This window comes from Branchiostoma belcheri, unplaced genomic scaffold (assembly GCF_001625305.1).
Source record: "Branchiostoma belcheri isolate BF01 breed outbred unplaced genomic scaffold, Haploidv18h27 scaffold18, whole genome shotgun sequence".
NCBI classification, from domain to species: domain Eukaryota; kingdom Metazoa; phylum Chordata; class Leptocardii; order Amphioxiformes; family Branchiostomatidae; genus Branchiostoma; species Branchiostoma belcheri.
In genome coordinates this window covers 1,652,765-1,670,246 of record NW_017803268.1, presented here as the reverse complement: position 1 = coordinate 1,670,246, position 17,482 = coordinate 1,652,765, and the positions used below count along the sequence as shown (strand labels likewise).

General features: G+C 41.1%; 2 protein-coding genes across 2 annotated transcripts; both read left to right on the top strand.

Annotated features, from left to right (window-relative positions):
* Window positions 1-639: 639 nt before the first annotated feature.
* On the top strand, window positions 640-8,647 carry LOC109467461 (solute carrier organic anion transporter family member 1A1-like). The gene is made up of 10 exons (XM_019765463.1): window positions 640-704; window positions 1,561-2,413; window positions 2,830-2,937; window positions 3,449-3,661; window positions 4,114-4,287; window positions 5,120-5,349; window positions 5,926-6,039; window positions 6,788-6,981; window positions 7,367-7,431; window positions 8,222-8,647. Exons 2-10 carry the CDS (start codon window positions 1,666-1,668, stop codon window positions 8,449-8,451), a joined length of 2,076 nt encoding a protein of 691 aa, XP_019621022.1. The 5' UTR covers window positions 640-704; window positions 1,561-1,665; the 3' UTR covers window positions 8,452-8,647.
* A 978-nt stretch (window positions 8,648-9,625) lies between these two features.
* Window positions 9,626-16,165, top strand: LOC109467460 (actin-binding protein-like). Its single transcript, XM_019765462.1, has 6 exons — window positions 9,626-9,899; window positions 10,598-10,678; window positions 12,040-12,173; window positions 13,317-13,499; window positions 14,736-14,882; window positions 15,627-16,165. Exons 1-6 carry the CDS (start codon window positions 9,626-9,628, stop codon window positions 15,807-15,809), a joined length of 1,002 nt encoding a protein of 333 aa, XP_019621021.1. The 3' UTR covers window positions 15,810-16,165.
* The last annotated feature ends 1,317 nt before the right edge of the window (window positions 16,166-17,482 follow it).

The following is a 17,482-nucleotide window of genomic DNA, read 5'->3' as shown; positions in this document are numbered from 1 at the left end:
CTTACAAATGATTAACTTGGAAACAAAGCTTGGTCAGAGTGAAGGCACAGGCAGTTTAGGTATATTCCGCTGGAGGTCGCTTTTGTCTTATTTCTTTCTCTGCATGATGCTTACATTTTACTGGAAAACATTTCATACTGTTGTGGTGTAAATGATAATGGTAAAATAGACAGTGAAATAGTGAAAGTTGAAATGTATCATGATCGAATCGTATAAAGAATTTGTTAAGTAAGAGATGGCGATTTAAACATAATTTATTGTCTTGTTCAAGCATATGTGGACTGTACATGTGTGGAATTTGCGACACTTAAAATGTATTTTGCGACGTTTTGTTGTTTGCTGATAAAGGGACGACTTGCGGTAATCGGTGAAAGTTTCAACCCAGTCAAATACACCGTATAGCATCCAATATTCGCCCAAACACATAATATCCAGTAAGTATCAATTGATCATGCTTGACTTTTCAGGTGACAACGACCTAGGTTAAAGTAAAATTCCACCTAAAATCCACGCGAAAATTTTCCCAATCTACAGTTGCTGGCATTATTCGCTAGATTGTAAAGAAAAGACAGTTTGCACATTTTGTATGACTTACAGTACTAAGACCCAAACCCGTCCATCCAGTTTAGTACAGAAGCTTGCATATTTTGTTCCTGAAAACATGTCAGCTTCGGGACTCATAAACTACGACAAAATGTAACCAGGTAAGAAACACTACATTTATGTAGGCATGTAGGAATAATCTGCTGCCCTTGAAAACTCCAGCCAAGTTGTTTTGTTGCCTGTTTTAACGTTAACCTACTCTTTGCGAACATATGGTTGCAGCGTAGAAGGGAAACCGCCAGAGGGCAAATGCGTGTGTAGCCCCCAATCCCATAACTATGTTGCTCGACTTTTACCTTTTCTTACAATTTTGGCCTCGTGTATTTCATTCTACGCTTAGTTTTTGCATTTTTTGGCCTGTAATAACAACGCTACACGAAGTTACCTTTCTTTTAGACGTAGGGTTGTAAAAAAAAGGTATAAAGAGGATTTTAAAATGGGTCCCTGAAATTTCAAGATGGCGGAGTGGGAGGGGTCTTCATCATATCAAACTTTGAATCAAACTGGACTGAAAATACACATTCTGTATGTATCATAGATGGCTTTTTATATGGTAGCCTCATAGTCTTAGATACAGGTAGTATGGCTATCGAGGTCTTAGGCATACTTAAAACATGTGATTCTTGCCACTGCAAAAAACGTACTCGAAAAGTGGTTGTGTTGATTGCACATACAGACAACATTGTTCTTAGTACATTTACAACTGTCTTAAGAAGCGAGAAGAAGCAGAACCTGTACATAGGTAGTTTTATTATAGATTTATTTTAGTCTACCATCGCTATTTACCATGACCTGTACTTAGCTCGCAATGAGCAAAAATGTGCAATAAAGGTCTTTAATTCATTGTAAATTGTTCTAATGCGATTTACAATGGATTTACCTGTACATTAGTACTGTATCATGCTTGGTTAAATCATTTTAAATCAGTTCAAATCAGTTCTATTTTCTTCCCTACAGGTCGATATACGCACTGGATTGGCAGTTTTTTTCTTAGAATATGTGAAAACGATTAAAATTCCATCCTCAAGAGACACTTCGCTTATAAGATAATGTACTGAACGAATGAAGAAAATGGCGTCTTTTATGGAGAGAAACAGTAGTCTATACAGAGGAGAGCTAGACTCTGAGGATGACTTCGGGATCCCTCCCGACGGCCGGCGGCTCACACTAGACTACGCCGAGGACCCAGAAGAAGAATTCAACCAGCACGAAAACCGCTGTGGGTGCTGTCAGTGTACCCCAGACTGCTGCCAATGTTGTGCCAACCCTGTCTTATTTTCAGTCGTCTGGACTATTGCTATAACTCTATGCAACCTATGGTTAGGGTACACGCAAGGGATTCTAACTACGGTAGAAAAAGTTTTCGACATGGAGAGTAAACTGACAGGGTTCATCTACGGGTCAAACGATTTAGGCTTCGTCAGTATGATTCTTCTTGTGTCGTATTTTGGCGGGAAACCGAACGCTCACAGACCTAAGATGATCGGGATTGGTGTTATTGTGATGGCGCTATCGTGCTTTTTCTTCGCCCTCCCACACTTTGGAACTGGAGGGGAGAGGGACTGGTACAAGATACAGCTCAAAGAAAGGACCAGCGGGATCTCTTCGCTTCTGTGTAGGGATCACCAACAGTCGAATGAGACAGAGCAGTTGGAGTGTGATGCGAGGCGGAAGTATAAGTCGGGAGGCTGGGTCATCACCATGGTGATTGCGCAGTTCATTTCCGGGATGGGGGAGGCGCCGCTACTGCCCCTGGGAACGACGTACCTGGATGATCACGTGTCCAAACTGAACTCAGCCCTGTACATTGGTGAGTTATCAAACTTTTACATGGATGTTTATCAGAGGAAAATTCTTTTTGCTCTGTATCTTCTTCTTCTTTCCAAAAACTGACCTGGTCAATGACCTGAACCAGACCGTCTGTCACCATAGTAACTGGTGTTGGGTTACATAATGTTGCAATTTCATAGTAGGAGTGATTTAGACTCCTGCCACCATATATGTGAAAGACAAGACTTGCAATTTCGCACCATTTTTGTCTTTACTCCATCGGTAAATATCGTAGCTATGATCAAGATTTATTATGTAGCAAAGTGCTACATAATAAATCTTGATATTATAATGTAACAATTCAGAATGATAAAAAACACATTTCGAATCGATGTATGCTTAGGACTACTGTAGAACGGTTTTGTATCCTCTCTCACTGAATGATCCCCCTCACAGGTCTGTCCTTGGTACTGCCCAACACCGGCCAGCCCCTCGGTCTGCTGCTCAGTTCCTACACCCTCCGGTACCACGTCAACTGGCCGTTCGCAGACGCCAAGCGTGTAGGTGAGGCAAAATCCCATTCTCCTATCATATACCCTTCAAGAGAAACATCCTGAAGTTTTACTCAAATCTCCCATGACGATGGCGCGCGTTCGATCCCACCGCTGCCACCATATGTAACGTGCCGATATACGCAGCCTTAGAAGATCTTAGAATGATGGTCTTGACTTTATTGGCCTTAATCAGATACAGGTGTTCTGGTCTCGTGTTCTATCTCCAACAACACAATTACTATTGAAACTTCTCTTACAAATAAAACTTGTCAATATACTATACATGACAATTGACATATTTCACCTACCGAGAACGTTGAGTACAGAATGACAGGACAAGAGGTCAGACATAATTAGGACTCGGGCGAACTTTAGAATAGGTTGACAGTACGTGGGTGGGGAAATTGACAGGCAGAATGACCCGACAAGGTTAAAAAGCCAGGCACAGGAAATGGGGTGAACTTGGCGGCCATGGAAACCTAAATTTTAAAATCTGAAACTTCCGATTTCCTGTCATTCAGGTTTAGACTATGAGGACCCCCGGTGGATCGGAGCGTGGTGGCTCGGGTTTGTGCCGATCGGGATCGCCTTCCTGGTCACCGCCGTGCCCATGATGTGCTTCCCGCGTAAGATGAGGCAGACGCACGTGGAGGAAGTAGTATTCAAGGAGCCGGGCGAGGACGATCCGCTGGAGGATATAGAGAACGTGGAGGGCCAGCTCATCAAATTTGATGGTACGTTCATTCTGACTACTGTTGTTTAATGCCCATATATGTAGGAAACTAAGTCTTAAAATGTCCAACTAAGAATTACAGACACATGCGGAAACACGGAGAAACATACACATACACACACACACTTACAGACACACAAACACAAACACAGACATAAATACACAGAGACGAACAGACAGGCGCACACAAAGACATGCACACACACACACACACACACACACACACACAGAGATGAACAGACAGACAGACAAACACAGACATATGGATACACAAACAAACACACACACACACACACACACACACACGAAAAGACAGATGAATTCTCTCTCTTATATTTATTGAGTATGAGGCAAAAAGCAAGAGTTGCTTATATGACACCTTCTACTCAAAAACATACAACGAGTATAAAACACATTGACAATCTCTCACCCTCTCTTCCCTTCCCCATGCAGATCTCCCAGCCCTGAAGAAGCTAATGAAGAGCCTGTGCAGTAACATGGTGTACATCACCCTGGTGTTGGCGGCGGCGTGTGTCCTGTCCATCGGGAACGGCTTCGTCACCTTCCTGCCCAAGTACATCAGCGTGCAGTTCGGGCTGTCCGAGTCTGCAGCGGCCAGGCTGCTCGGTAGGGGTCGCTTCTTACTCATAACGATCAGTTTGCAATGATTTGCACGCAATAATATTGTTACATGCATATGTAGGAACTCGAGAAATGATGGTAACACTCTTGAACTTCAACGGTTCAACCTCTGACTGGAGAATAAAGTTCTTTAAAAGGGCAAATTGTAACATGTTTTGCATGACTGGAAATATTTTAATTGACCAAATCTTCGTATGATTGAAATTTACTTCCACTTTTCAACATATTTTTGCGATTATCTCACATTTCTGACATTTATGGTTGGCACTCAAATAGCTAAAACGACCTTGAGGCGCACTCATTTTGTGGTACCACCTCAAAATACCAGAACGCAAACAAAATTAAACATATGACCGACAGCTGTGTTTCCAGCTTTTTGAGCACACTCGTAATGAGTCATATTTTGGCATCTCCACTTCCTGAAAAGCAGTTTTGCAATGGAGTAGGCTAGGGTTGATTAGATTTACTTTGTAAAGAAATGGCCAGAAAATAGACTTTTTGGATTGTCCTATAGTTTACATAATGCAGCTTTAACAAAGGTAATACTTGCATAGCAAATGTATAACGTTTACCTTCGCATATGGTCTGCTCTGTAAATTCTTACTCAAACACATTCATATATATGGTGACAGGAGTCTAAATCCCTCCTACTATAAAATTGCAACATTATGTAACCCAACACCAGTTACCATGGTGATAGACGGTCTGGTTCAGGTCATTGACCAGGTCACAGGTCAGTGTTTGGAACGGAAGGAGAAACAGAGCAAAAACAATATGTTTTCCTTCGGTAAACATTATAATAATTATTCATCTGCAGGTTTTACGGTGCTCCCCGCCGCCGTACTGGGTACCGTGGCGTCTACCGTGGTGATGCGGGTGTGGCACGTCTCTGACCGGGGCATGGTCCTCCTGTGTGCCGCCATCAGCTTCGTCCTCTGCCTGCTGACCATCCCGGGCATGGGCCTGTTCTGCGACCAGCAACCCTTCGCCGGTCTGACCACGTCATACCAAGGACGATGGTATGTACAAGTGGACATATATACTTCTGTTCTATACTTTTGCATTGTTTATTATGCCCATCGAAAAACGCGTTATGTGCTGAATGTCATTATTCTTGTACCACACAATGAATTCGAATACAAATACCATTTAGAATAAAAATCAGTATATTAATTAGATAAATCTATAGATGAGAATTTTATACTTTTTTTACGTTACGTCATCTGCGTGCTTCCTTACAATTTCCGGGCATGACTCGGTTTCCAAATAAACTTTGTTATAACAGGCCTATGTACATGTACATGTAAGTAAGCACCATGGGCTGAAAGAATTCTTTACGCACATTTTGATACATGCGAAAAGTTCCGTTTCTTTAGCCTGGGTACCATCCTGTTACTTTACGTTGGTCGGCAGCGACAGTATGTGGGGGCGGACGTAAACTAACCAGAATGGTACCCAGGCTACCGTTTCTTCCCTCGCATGTTCCTTTAGGCGTACTTTAAGGTGTGCTTAAAGATACAATTTCGTGCAATTTTCATTAAATGCATACTTTTATATATTTATTCCAGGCATCGCCCCAGGTTCAACTTCCTAAACTTCCAGACGTACGTTCCCCTGATAGAGGACGAGTGTAACCAGCACTGTAACTGTCTTGATGAGGAGTTCGCCCCGGTCTGTGGCGCCAATGACGTCACGTACTTCTCCCCGTGTTACGCCGGCTGTAAGGACCGCATGAGGGCGTCTAACACAAGCGAGCTGGAGATATTCGTGAGTAGAAGTTTGTCATTAGTGCTTATTGTCATATAGCCAGATGACATTGACCAATCATGCAGATTTCATATTGGTTATTACGCCATATCCTACCTAGCGCTCACTCGGCGGTTTAATTGGTGGTTATAGGAAATGACCAGGCCTTAAGCTTATGACACAATATACACCTCGGGGCGTGTCATGCATTAACCCTTACTTAAATCATAACTACTTACCAAGAACATTAATTTATTATGAATAAAACATGGAAAAGTCATAGATAAATAATTTGTTCCAAAACTGGGTAGAAATCAGGCTAGTCTGAATATCAGTACGCTTTTTGACACAACATAACTTGATATTAATTATAAATGCATTTCTTCTTGACGGTGACGGCTGAGCGATCGTTGATCTCGAGCAACCAAAATTGGATTTGGTGCACAATATAAACTTGTAGTGGTAGAACACAAGGCTAGTAGAGAGGAAAACATCTCTTCCATTTGACCGGAGTCAGTCAGAAGTTGGAAGTCGTTGCGTGAAAACTCTCTCTGTCTTGTCTCGGCTACGCAACAATAGTGGTGGCAGCGGTGGGATATGGTTTTAAAGACAACAAAACATTTTTGAAAATCTTTTTGTATCTTTAAAATTTGTTGAGTAATCTGTAAAAAATTTGGTCACTCAGTAGTTACAGTCTCTAGTACAAAGTTGACATAAAAATTGATCTATGACGTCACAGGTGTACTCACACTGCGCATGCGTGGATCACGGCGTGATGCCTGTGGAAGGTAAGACGTACCGCGGGGCGTACGCCGAGAGTAACCAGTGCCCGGATGAAGACTGCAGCAGTGACATGTTCCTGGTCTTCCTCCTCTTCATCACGGCCTTCATCATGACGTTCTTCGTCACGCCTTTTCTGATCGCCATCCTCAGGTACATTTTAAATCCACTTTCAAAAGTTACAAGGTTACGCCAAACACCTACTTAATATTGCATGTTTATTATTAGAAAAAAAATTATGAAACTTATAAATACCGTACTACTAGCTCGATTGTGTACTGTACTAGTCATTGTTTGACTACGTTTAGTAGCCCTTGTTACATTGTACAATGTAAAATTATCTTTCTTTCTTTCTTTTTTGAAATCACTTTCTGATTATTTATTTCTAAATAATCATAATCTCTAAATTCATCTTTTTGAGCAATCTACCCTGTTTCATTTGGCTTTTTAAATTGGCTTAGATATGTCTGAAATGTCTAGTTGACATATGTATATATGTACAAATTTACACAAAGTTTTCTCTCTCTCTGCTCCTAAGATCGGTTGGACCCAATGAAGGACCGATGGCGTACGGCACTGCTGGGTTCTTTGGCAGAATACTCGGTAAGTTTACAGGGTTTTTCTTTTGGTATAACACCGAAAGTACTACCTAATCACCAACTAAATGCTCTCTCTCTCTGATGGTTGACTGGCATAGCCCACATTCATAGCCGCGAAAAGACTTTTACCTTGTCAAAAACGTTTGGAAAAACAGGAATAGAGATTATGAGAGGATAGAACTTGACGGTAGAAAACATTGGAGCCTTGTGTTCAGCACCAAGGACAGGGACGCCGATGTAAGAGCTTTCTCTCTCTGTGCGTCTCTCTCTCTCTGTCTGTGTGTGCGTATCTCTCTCTCTCTCTCTCTCTCTCTGTGTGTGTGTGTGTGTGTGTGCGTATCTCTCTCTCTGTGCGTCTCTCTCTCTCTCTGTTTGTATGTGTGTGCGTTTCTCTCTCTCTCTCTCTGTGTATCTGTGTGTGTGTGTGTGTGTGTGCGTATCTCTCTCTCTCTGTGCGTCTCTCTCTCTCTGTTTGTGTGTGTGCGTATCTCTCTCTCTCTCTCTGTATCTCTGTGTGTGTGTGTGTTTGTGCGTATCTCTCTCTCTCCGTGCGTCTCTCTCTGTGTGTGTGTGTGTGCATCTCTCTCTCTCTCTCTCTCTCTCTCTCTCTGTGTGTGTGTGTGCGTATCTCTCCCTCTCTCTGTGTACATGTGTGTGTGCGTACCTCTCTCTCTCTCTCTCTCTCTCTCTATCTCTCTCTCTGTGTGTGTGTGTGTGTGTGTGCGATTCTCTCACTCTGTGTCTGTGTGTGTTCGTCTCTCTCTCACTCACTCATTCCCTCTCTCCCACTCCAGGAGGTCTGATCGCTCCGGTGATCTTCGGCGCCGTGATTGACGTCTCCTGTATCATCTTCGCCAAGCGGTGCGGGCGGACGGAGGGGGAGTGCCTGCTGTACGACGTGAACGCGAACCGGTACCTGACCATGGGGCTCACCGGCATCTACTTCTGGATCAGCTTCATGCTCCTGTCCGCGGGGTGGGTCGTGTTCGAGCCGGGACGGGGGCAGGGCGACAAGTTCAAGTAGTTCCGCCATCTTTCACATAGTCAGAGCTTTCCCCCGACCACCAACCAACCGAGGTTGACTGAGGTTCGGGAGCAATTTGAGCAGCCTTTTTATATGTAGGCACGCCGAGTGGGAGGCCATATTCGGCTATGCGTCTCAATGGCTTTAGAGATCGCTTTGTCCATGGTTCGCTCACGTAACGTTAACGTTACATGCAGAAAGGTGCTGACATTCAGTACTAGTATAATTAATTATGTATACGTGTTGTTGGGAACGATTGTTGTAACACATATTAGGGTGTTGTTCTACATGAATTATGTGAAATACATTTGCAGGGTATGATAATAACCGTTGTCTCTGTGACTGGTCATGTATTGTTTCATTTTCTAGATTTGCACCAGTGACAGTAGTACTCATATATACGAATAAATTATGAGAAATAACAAGTGAGTCTGTGGTTTTCCTGCTGTTTCAGAACGTAAACGAATGATAAGTTACACCATGGCACCAAAAATGCAAAATAACAGACGGGAAGAATCATTTTTCAAGTAACTACTGACCTGGAAAAATATTGACGTGGTTGCTGGCCCTTACGAGTTGTCATCTTTGCTTGTTCCAACAATAAAGTTTAATTCGTGACATGGATATCTTGATCGCGAAATTGTTGTAGACTTCTAAAGTTTAAGTTTGCCTATCATGTTATCTGGAACAATATAATTGTTTTCACAGCAAATAGATAGCGCTGTCATTGCCTTTACGTGTAAAATAAAATGAGGTCAGATGATGACATATGCATAATTGTGCGCTGTCGCCACCATCATTAAGTGCGTAGTTATCAAACCGGTTGGACCGTCCATTTGGGTGGCTGCCCAGTGTAGAAAACAAAGACGGCTTATGCAAGAAATTACTACAATTTTGACATTTAATTCATCTGTTTCTGACTTCGATGACATCGGATGAATATTTCTAATTCTCATTTTTATATCTTTAAAATTGTCCTCTCAAAACGAAGGCACAGTCAAATACAGCAAAAGCCATCTATACGTCAGACCTAATCAGGCACAGTTGACAGAAGCCACCTAAAAGGGGCCTTCCCAACCACCTGCCCTGACGTCGTCAGAACAAACACACCGACCAGACAATCAACATACGTAGAGCGGACAGGTTGGACAAAATCGGCAAAATTGCACCCAAAATGAAGGCTTTAGTCCTTCTCCTGGCCTGTCTTGGGTTCGTGGGAGTCCAGGGGTTTCCTGTGAGCGATGTGGAAGACAGGGAAGCGGCCAAAGCCATCGGAGGGATGGCGAACGTGCTCGCGAATCTCTTCGATCGTTTTCCCTTTGCCCCTCCGATCGAAGATCTTGAAGAAGTCGAGCCTGAAGAAAAGAAGGAGGTCGATGAAACCAAGGAGCCTCTTGACGAAAATGACAGCAAACCTGCTCAAGAGGAAAAGGAGGAACCCAATTTCGGTAAAGTTGCGGTAGCTTTACATGAGACAACATACAGCAAAATACGTACAGTGATTTCAAATGGCCTTGTATGTAGGTATATCACACGTCATCTTACCTGGGGGTATGCATGATTAATTTTTGCAAAACATGGCCTCTGCAAAATGCCCTTCTTTCTTGACAGTCGCTTTCCCATGTAGAGCCCATGTTAATATTACAGTAGCAGTACGCATTCCACAGTCGCGTTTACTAGTAATCAATTAAACTACCTGGTAAGAGAGACGTTAATTTCTAAGGGTGTTTTTGTACGGTGACAACCGGAAAGGAATGTTACTTCCTTAAAACATATTGTTTGCACCTATCAAGTGCAGCCCAATGTTCAACTTGTGTTAGTTATGTAACTTTATTGTGAATATGATGTGGGACTGAACAATGACTTTCAATGAGTGATTTCCAGTAAATTGCAATAAGGAAAATTATCAACATTGATTGGAATTCGAAGTTTGAATGCAAAATAGCAAAAGTACAGTTACCAAAATAAACTAAGGCACAGTTTTTAACAAGGCCTTGATATAATTTTATAGCCATTCACCATGTGGTAAGCACTAAATTATTTTCTATAGTGTGTGCCTTGTCGTATTTTCATTACGTTATATGGAATGATTGTTGTTCTCCTTGTTTGTTGTGGTTTGAATGTTGATGTTTATGTTTCCCTCCAGATGACATGTTTGCTAAGAGTGCCCTGGGTATGATGAAGGGGATGGAGAACATGATGAAGGGGTTCCAACCCATGATGTCAGGTGAGTTGTTGTAGTTATGCACTGGATATAAAATTTAATTACAACTTCCAAAATTACTGTTTCATAAGGTTGGTAAAGTATAGGATACAGGAGTTTTCTTCTACACAACCAAATATTCTCACCAGAAGTGCTGACGTTTCGGTGTCTATCAGACACCTTCCTCAGAGCTTCGAATTCTGACTGGAGTTCTGCTTCTTGCCGCAAAAGCTCCACACGGCTACATCGGCTACATTGGCTACATGTATATAGAGGTGAGAAGCAGAACTCCAGTCAGAAGCTCTGAGGAAGGTGTCTGATAGACACCAAAACGTCAGCACTTAGGTGAGAATATTTGGTTGTATAAAAGAAAACTCTTGTATCCTGTTAATTAAAATTGTTCTCCAATGCAATTGCAAGGAAATTTTGATTTACCAGAATTTTCAACTGAACCCTTGGTCATCCAGTGCTATAGATTTTTTTCCACATATGATGCCATCAACACTTGAGTTGGAGAACAGTAAAAATTTCTTACAGTTTACTAAACTACCAACTCAGGACTCAGGTAGACAAAGTATGTTACATAACATCAACTAGAATGTTCTTACATAACATCAATTAGAATGTTCTATGTGAATACAGAATTGTATTTCACACAGGCATGTTACGTAAGTATGACACAGGTAGCCTGGGGGCATTGCCAGGTAGTCATGTGGAAGAAATCAAACTGGTTCTAGCTACTTCACAATCTAGATCCTTCTCTGTATTCACTGTAAATCCATTTATTTTCACTGAAATTCAATTTTGTGGTATAATATAAAAGGCCAAAGGAATTCTGTAGTACAGTAGTAAATTACATTGTACTAGTAATATGTTGGAAACATGGTGTCATAAAGTACAGTGGTCACCATAAAAAGTGTGAAACTAGAACAACTGCAAAGATTTACCCCCAAAAAGCAGTTACTCAAGCAGCTGGATATGATTTTGGAAACAGTCATACAGATGTTTCATGAATCAACTAGTATCCAATAGCTTTTGTCACTATCGTCAGTCTCCTCTGGTCTCTCAGTCACTGATGAAAGCTTGGATACTACCTGAAACGTTTGACCGTTTCCAAAATCATATCCAGTTGCTTGAGTAACTGCTTTTGGGCATATCTTATTACCTGATGTCTAACCTTCATCGACGTATCTCAAGATTTAGTGTAACTGGCTGATTGCTGTTGAGCAAAATTTCATATCAAATTGGCCATATAATTCATGTGAAATTCTAGTAGAAATTATAAGTAGAGTTATAATTTGTACTTCTGTTCTACTAGCTTCTAGTACTAGTAGCAGCTTTAGATATCTATACCTTTATGTAACACCTAACATTTTCCATTACAGATATGATGAAGGATTTTGATGATATGCCCAGTATGGGAGACATGATGAAAGACCTGCCCATGATGGGAGAAATTGACATCAACCTGGACAAGGAAGATCCTGACTTCAGCAAGGAGACTACTGAGTCCAAGAAGGTAATATGCACAGTGCAAAAAGATGGCACAGAACTGTATGCATAACACGTAACCCATAGGAGAACAATGGGCGTGGGAAAATTGGATATTAGGGGTGGGTACCGGTATAGAAAATTCAGGTCCAGGTCCGGATCAGGTTCAGAGGATCAGGTCCAGGTCCGGACCTGAACCGGACCTGATTATTGTACAGTAGTATAGTATATCATTATTTTGGCAAGCGAGACACAATTTCTTCGTGTACACGACACGGCCGTGCATGAGGCCGCTTTTCCCGATGAATAATACGGCTGAAATGCCAGCACATCCACAAATAATTTGATCAAATACTTAATTGCTGCGATCCAAAATGTTACAGGGTTCTCTTAGCGGGGGTTGTTTATTGTTTTGATTGGTAAAACACAGGGTACTAGTAAAATACGCTAAAAATTTAGCCACACCGAGGTCCACACTTCCGGGTTAAGTGACGACAAAATCACGTCGAAAACGCTAAAAATCCGCATAGAAGCATATATTTTCCCCAAAGATTCTTGAAACTATGCATTTCTTCACTAGAATATCGATGTGTGGTTGTGGAAAATAGAATTTTAGCGCCGATATCGAACAACGAAAAGTTGTTAACACGCGCGTCGGCTCGCTCAAGTCTGCCGCCTCGCTCCCTACGCTGCCAGCAGCGGGCGTAACAACCAATCAGAGATGCGAAATGCCGACACGTGACGCGGGATTGCATCACAGTCTAAACAGTGGGGGAGGGCTCGCCGTGCTTGAAATGTTTTTGCGTCAATATTCAGCGCCGTGTTTCAAGAGATTAATACCGGGAAACATTTTTTTTCTTGTTTTTGAACGCATAAACATGGATTTAGGCTGATCTAGTATGATTCAGGGTTATTTTTTTTACCTGCCATGGCCAGATTATCTAAAGATGTGTGTGTTGTGTGTACAATCTACAGAAATGTACATCAGGTCCGGTCATCCGGTTTTCACGTTTCGGTTTTTTGGACTCGGTTCTTGAATGTTGTTCCGGTCCAAACCGGTCCGACTGAACCGGTACCCACCCCTAGTGACTACATAATGTTTGTGACTTGCAAGTAGCGTTCAGGCATGGATTTGCAATAAAGGTCTTCTTGTCTGCCCTGTGACCTCCAGGTTGCTGGTGACACCATTGTCACCCACAAGAAGGAGTCCAAGCACACCGATAAGGATGGCAGTGTGAGTTACGTCAGCGAGGTGGATAAGAAACAGGGCGGGGGTCACAGCTACAGTGTCGTGAAGGTCTACGAGAACAACAAGGACTTCCAGGACCTGTTCGGACCTGACGCCGTGCCATCGGTAGGACTTGTGTCTATTCTTCTTCTGTTCTACTGCTTAGGCCACACCAATTCAATTTCTTGGTTAACGGATTCGCCCGCTTCATTTTTTTCTGATTTGCAAATAAAAATAAAAATTCAGAATCAACTGCAAAATGCTCATATTTTGCCCTGAACAGTTGAAAACAGTCCTTTTCATCCTAGTTGTTACAGTTATTCCATCTTTCAATGCAATGGTATCATTAAAAGTTCAAAATTCATTGTTTAAATTTTGAACCAGCCTGGTGTGTTGACTTCATGGCTCCTATCGTACCATTTTGGGCCATAAAAGGATGCCCAGGCCTGTTTTTATTTATTTATTTTTTTTCGCCCGCCCGCTCCATTATTTTTCTAGAAAATCCAAGGAATTAAATTGGTGTGGCCTTAGCCCATAATAACAACAGATTACTAACACTCACAGAATTGTTAGTAACTGTGTGCGAACAAAGGGTAAAAATGGGGATAGACATGTGCAAAACAGGACAGGTACTGTTAGTGCTCAATGTAGTGAAGCCTTTTCATGGCATTTTAATTATGAACTGGGAGAGGACCACACTAAGCTCAAGTTCATTCCACTCTTGGATGGTACAAAAGAAGAACGAGCGCCTGTAATAGTTGTTCCTACATGTAATGGTCTACTACTAGTGATATCAGTGGATGAAAAATCAGCTTTCTGTTACTGATATGAGATCTACTCCTCTTGATGTTTATGGAATTGAAGTTAGAATGAATACTGCTTATTTGCTTTGAAATAGAACATGTTGATGGTGAGCTGGAAAAATTGAGGCATGACTGCAATACAAAAAGGCCATTTTCCTCAGACTGCAAATGTTTGCTACCATGAACATAATTTATAGTAGTTACTAGAGAAGTAACATTTGCAAAGCAAATGCATAACGTTTACCTTCGGACATGGTCTGCTCTGTTAATCCTTACTCAAACACATTCATATACATGTACTACTAGTATATGGTGACAGGAGCAGAGCAGACCATGAAATTGCAACATTATGTAACCCAACACCAGTCACCATGGTGACAGACATCAACAAACCATGTCATTGGTCAGGTCAGAGGTTAGTGTTTGGAGCAGAAGAGGAGGAAGAAACTGAGTGAAAACAATATGTTTTCCTTCGGTAAACATAAATATACACAGGGAGCTAATGAAAACACAGATGTGAGCACCATGTTTATGCATGTTCTCCTGTGTCTGTCCACAGCCGACTCCGATGCCTGAGCTCCCAGAAGACGAGGCAGTTCCTGAGGAGGATATCCCTGAGGACCCCCTCCCTGACACCGAGGGGGACACCACAGCTGAAGAGGATGAACTGGACCCTGCCTTGTTCGGCCCTGATGCCATCCCATCGGTAAAACTCCATTCTTCCTCCTTTCTTCTTGTTCTAGTCTTTATATTCCTTCAGGATCTTACAAAGCTCTTCTGAATCAGTATCTTGTATGAAATATGAAGAAGATACTAGTAATCATAGTAGGCCATATTTATGTTCTCTAAGTTTGCTTTTTTTTATTCAGCATTTATGATCAATACATACCTAGTTTTGAAAACATTTTCCAGTATGATCTCGCCATCTGATTGGTTGTAATGTTGTCTCTATCTGATTGGTTGTGATGTTGCTCCCACATCTGATTGGTTGTGACGTTTTCACCCTCTGATTGGTTGTGATGTCTCCCCTCTGATTGGTTGTGATGTTCCCATGTCTGATTGGTTGTGATATTGTCACCTTCTGATTGGTTGTGATGTTGTCACAGTCTGATTGGTTGTGATGTTTTTCCCATATCTGATTGGTTGTGATGTTGTCTAAATCTGATTGGTTGTGATGTTGTCACTCTCTGATTGGTTGTGATGTTGTCACTGTCTGATTGGTTGTGATGTTGTCACTGTCTGATTGGTTGTGATGTTGTCACTCTGATTGGTTGTGATGTTGAGACCCTCTGATTGGTTATGATGTAGTCACTCTGATTGGTTATGATGTAGTCACCCTCTGATTAATTGTCATGTTGTTCCTATATCTAATTGTTTGTGATGTTTTCCCATACCTAGTTGGTTGTGATGTTGTTCCTTTATCTTATTGGTTGTGATATTTTCCCCCCAGCCCACTCCTATGCCTGGTCTCCCCATGGAGGAAGAAATCGCCAACAGCATCCAGGAGAACCCAGATGATGGCCATGATGATGATGATGAGCCTGCAGCTGAGGAGGAGGAACAGCTCAACAGGGCACTCTTCTTCGAGCCAGCCGACGATGAAGCTCGCAAGTCCATGTTCGACCTGATTTAAACAGATTCTCCATTCTTTGTACTGCAAAAATTTCTCAGTGAAGCTTTTAGAAAAGTTTATTTTCCAAATTTAGGAAAGGAATCATTGTCTCTGCTAGAAAACAATTAAACAGATTCTCCATTCTTTTATAATATACTGCACAAATTTCTCAGTGAAGCTCTTAGGAATTTTTTTTTCAAAGGAAAGGAATTATTGTCTCTGCTAGAAAACTATTCAACAGATTCTCCATTCTTTATACTGCAAAGATTTCTCAGTAAAGCTCTTAGAAATGCTTATTTTCTAAAGGAAAGGAATTATTGTCTGTGCTAGAAAAGTATTAAACAGATTCTCCATTCTTTATACTGCAAAAATTTCTCGGTGAAGCTCTTAGAAATGCTTATTTTCCAAAGGAAAGGAATTATTGTCTCTGCTTGAAAACTTGTTAACAGATTCTCCATTCTTTATACTGCAAAAATTTCTCGGTGAGGCTCTTAGAAATGTTTATTTTCCAAATAAAAAGGAATTATTGTCTCTGCTAGAAAACTATTAAACAGATTCTTCATTCTTTATATTGCAAAAGTTTCTCGGTGAAGCTATTAGAAATGTTTATTTTCCAAAGGAAAGGAATTATTGTCTATTCTAGAAAACTCTATATAATATAAACTGTGTGACGTTTAAGGTGGTGCAATGTACTAAAGTATAACTTTACTGTAGAGAACTTATGGTTTGCTATTGCTGCTAGAGTCTTATGTATCAATCCTCTACAAAAAATGTTACTGTCTTCATGTCTTAAAGTCATCCAGTGCAGTTTTCAGGGCTTGGAAACCCAATTTTTCAAAGCCAATATTCTAGTCATTTATCTACATGCTGAGTTGAAACCATACAGTCCTATAATGTATATTGGCCCTCATGGAGCAAAAATACCCAAAATTCTAATGAAAAATGGTTACTGAAAGGGCCCTGGGCTAATTTTTAGGGTACCACCTGGAAAATAAAGGACTCATCTTGGGGCTTGTTTCTGCAGTTTTAAAAGCCCAAAAGTATGAAATGCTGATTCCAATGATTGCCTTATTTACAATATTTCCAGTTTTGCTGCCCTGAAATCACATTGGATACCTTTAAACCTGTTTCACAATGCAACAATATCAGAACTTATTGTATAGTATGAATGTTGTGTAGTTTCCTATACTGTATGCATGTAACCCAAGTAACAACTTTTCTAGTCTACAATTTAGTATGTCACATGGAAACATTAAACGACTAGTACTGGTTCTCAACATAGAATACAAAACTCTTGTTTCAGTATCAATGGTAACATTTTTACACTCTATTGAAGTGAATTCTGTGCAACAACACCCCTGCAATATAGATGTATTTTTTACTTTATGAAACTTCATACTAAGTTATTCAGAAAGGTGGTAGGGATATCTGTACATCTTTCTTCGCAATAAAAGGTCTTTGAAAATCTTTGTTCATGTTTTTTTTCTCCTGTTACGGTATATTAATATATGATGCTGTAAAATTTTGTTGAGGTGTAAAATTTGATCTACTGATACACTGTAGGTCAGAAAGAAAGCTAGTTGTTCTATTTCAGAGAAAACGACATAGCAAACTAACTTCTATATATCTGTTTTCTTTCAAGATTCCTACATTTTCAAATTTTGAGATCATATTCATAAAGCTTGTTAAACAAG

Excerpts from the sequence above, each read along its gene's own strand:
- LOC109467461 (XM_019765463.1), top strand. The coding sequence starts at position 1,666 with ATGAAGAAAATGGCGTCTTTTATGGAGAGAAACAGTAGTCTATACAGA. Across the intron at positions 4,288-5,119 it reads TGCAGCGGCCAGGCTGCTCG|GTTTTACGGTGCTCCCCGCC; the intron begins GTAGGGGTCGCT and ends ATTCATCTGCAG. Across the intron at positions 6,982-7,366 it reads TTTCTGATCGCCATCCTCAG|ATCGGTTGGACCCAATGAAG; the intron begins GTACATTTTAAA and ends TCTGCTCCTAAG.
- LOC109467460 (XM_019765462.1), top strand. The coding sequence starts at position 9,626 with ATGAAGGCTTTAGTCCTTCTCCTGGCCTGTCTTGGGTTCGTGGGAGTC. Across the intron at positions 13,500-14,735 it reads GACCTGACGCCGTGCCATCG|CCGACTCCGATGCCTGAGCT; the intron begins GTAGGACTTGTG and ends GTCTGTCCACAG. Across the intron at positions 14,883-15,626 it reads GCCCTGATGCCATCCCATCG|CCCACTCCTATGCCTGGTCT; the intron begins GTAAAACTCCAT and ends TTTTCCCCCCAG.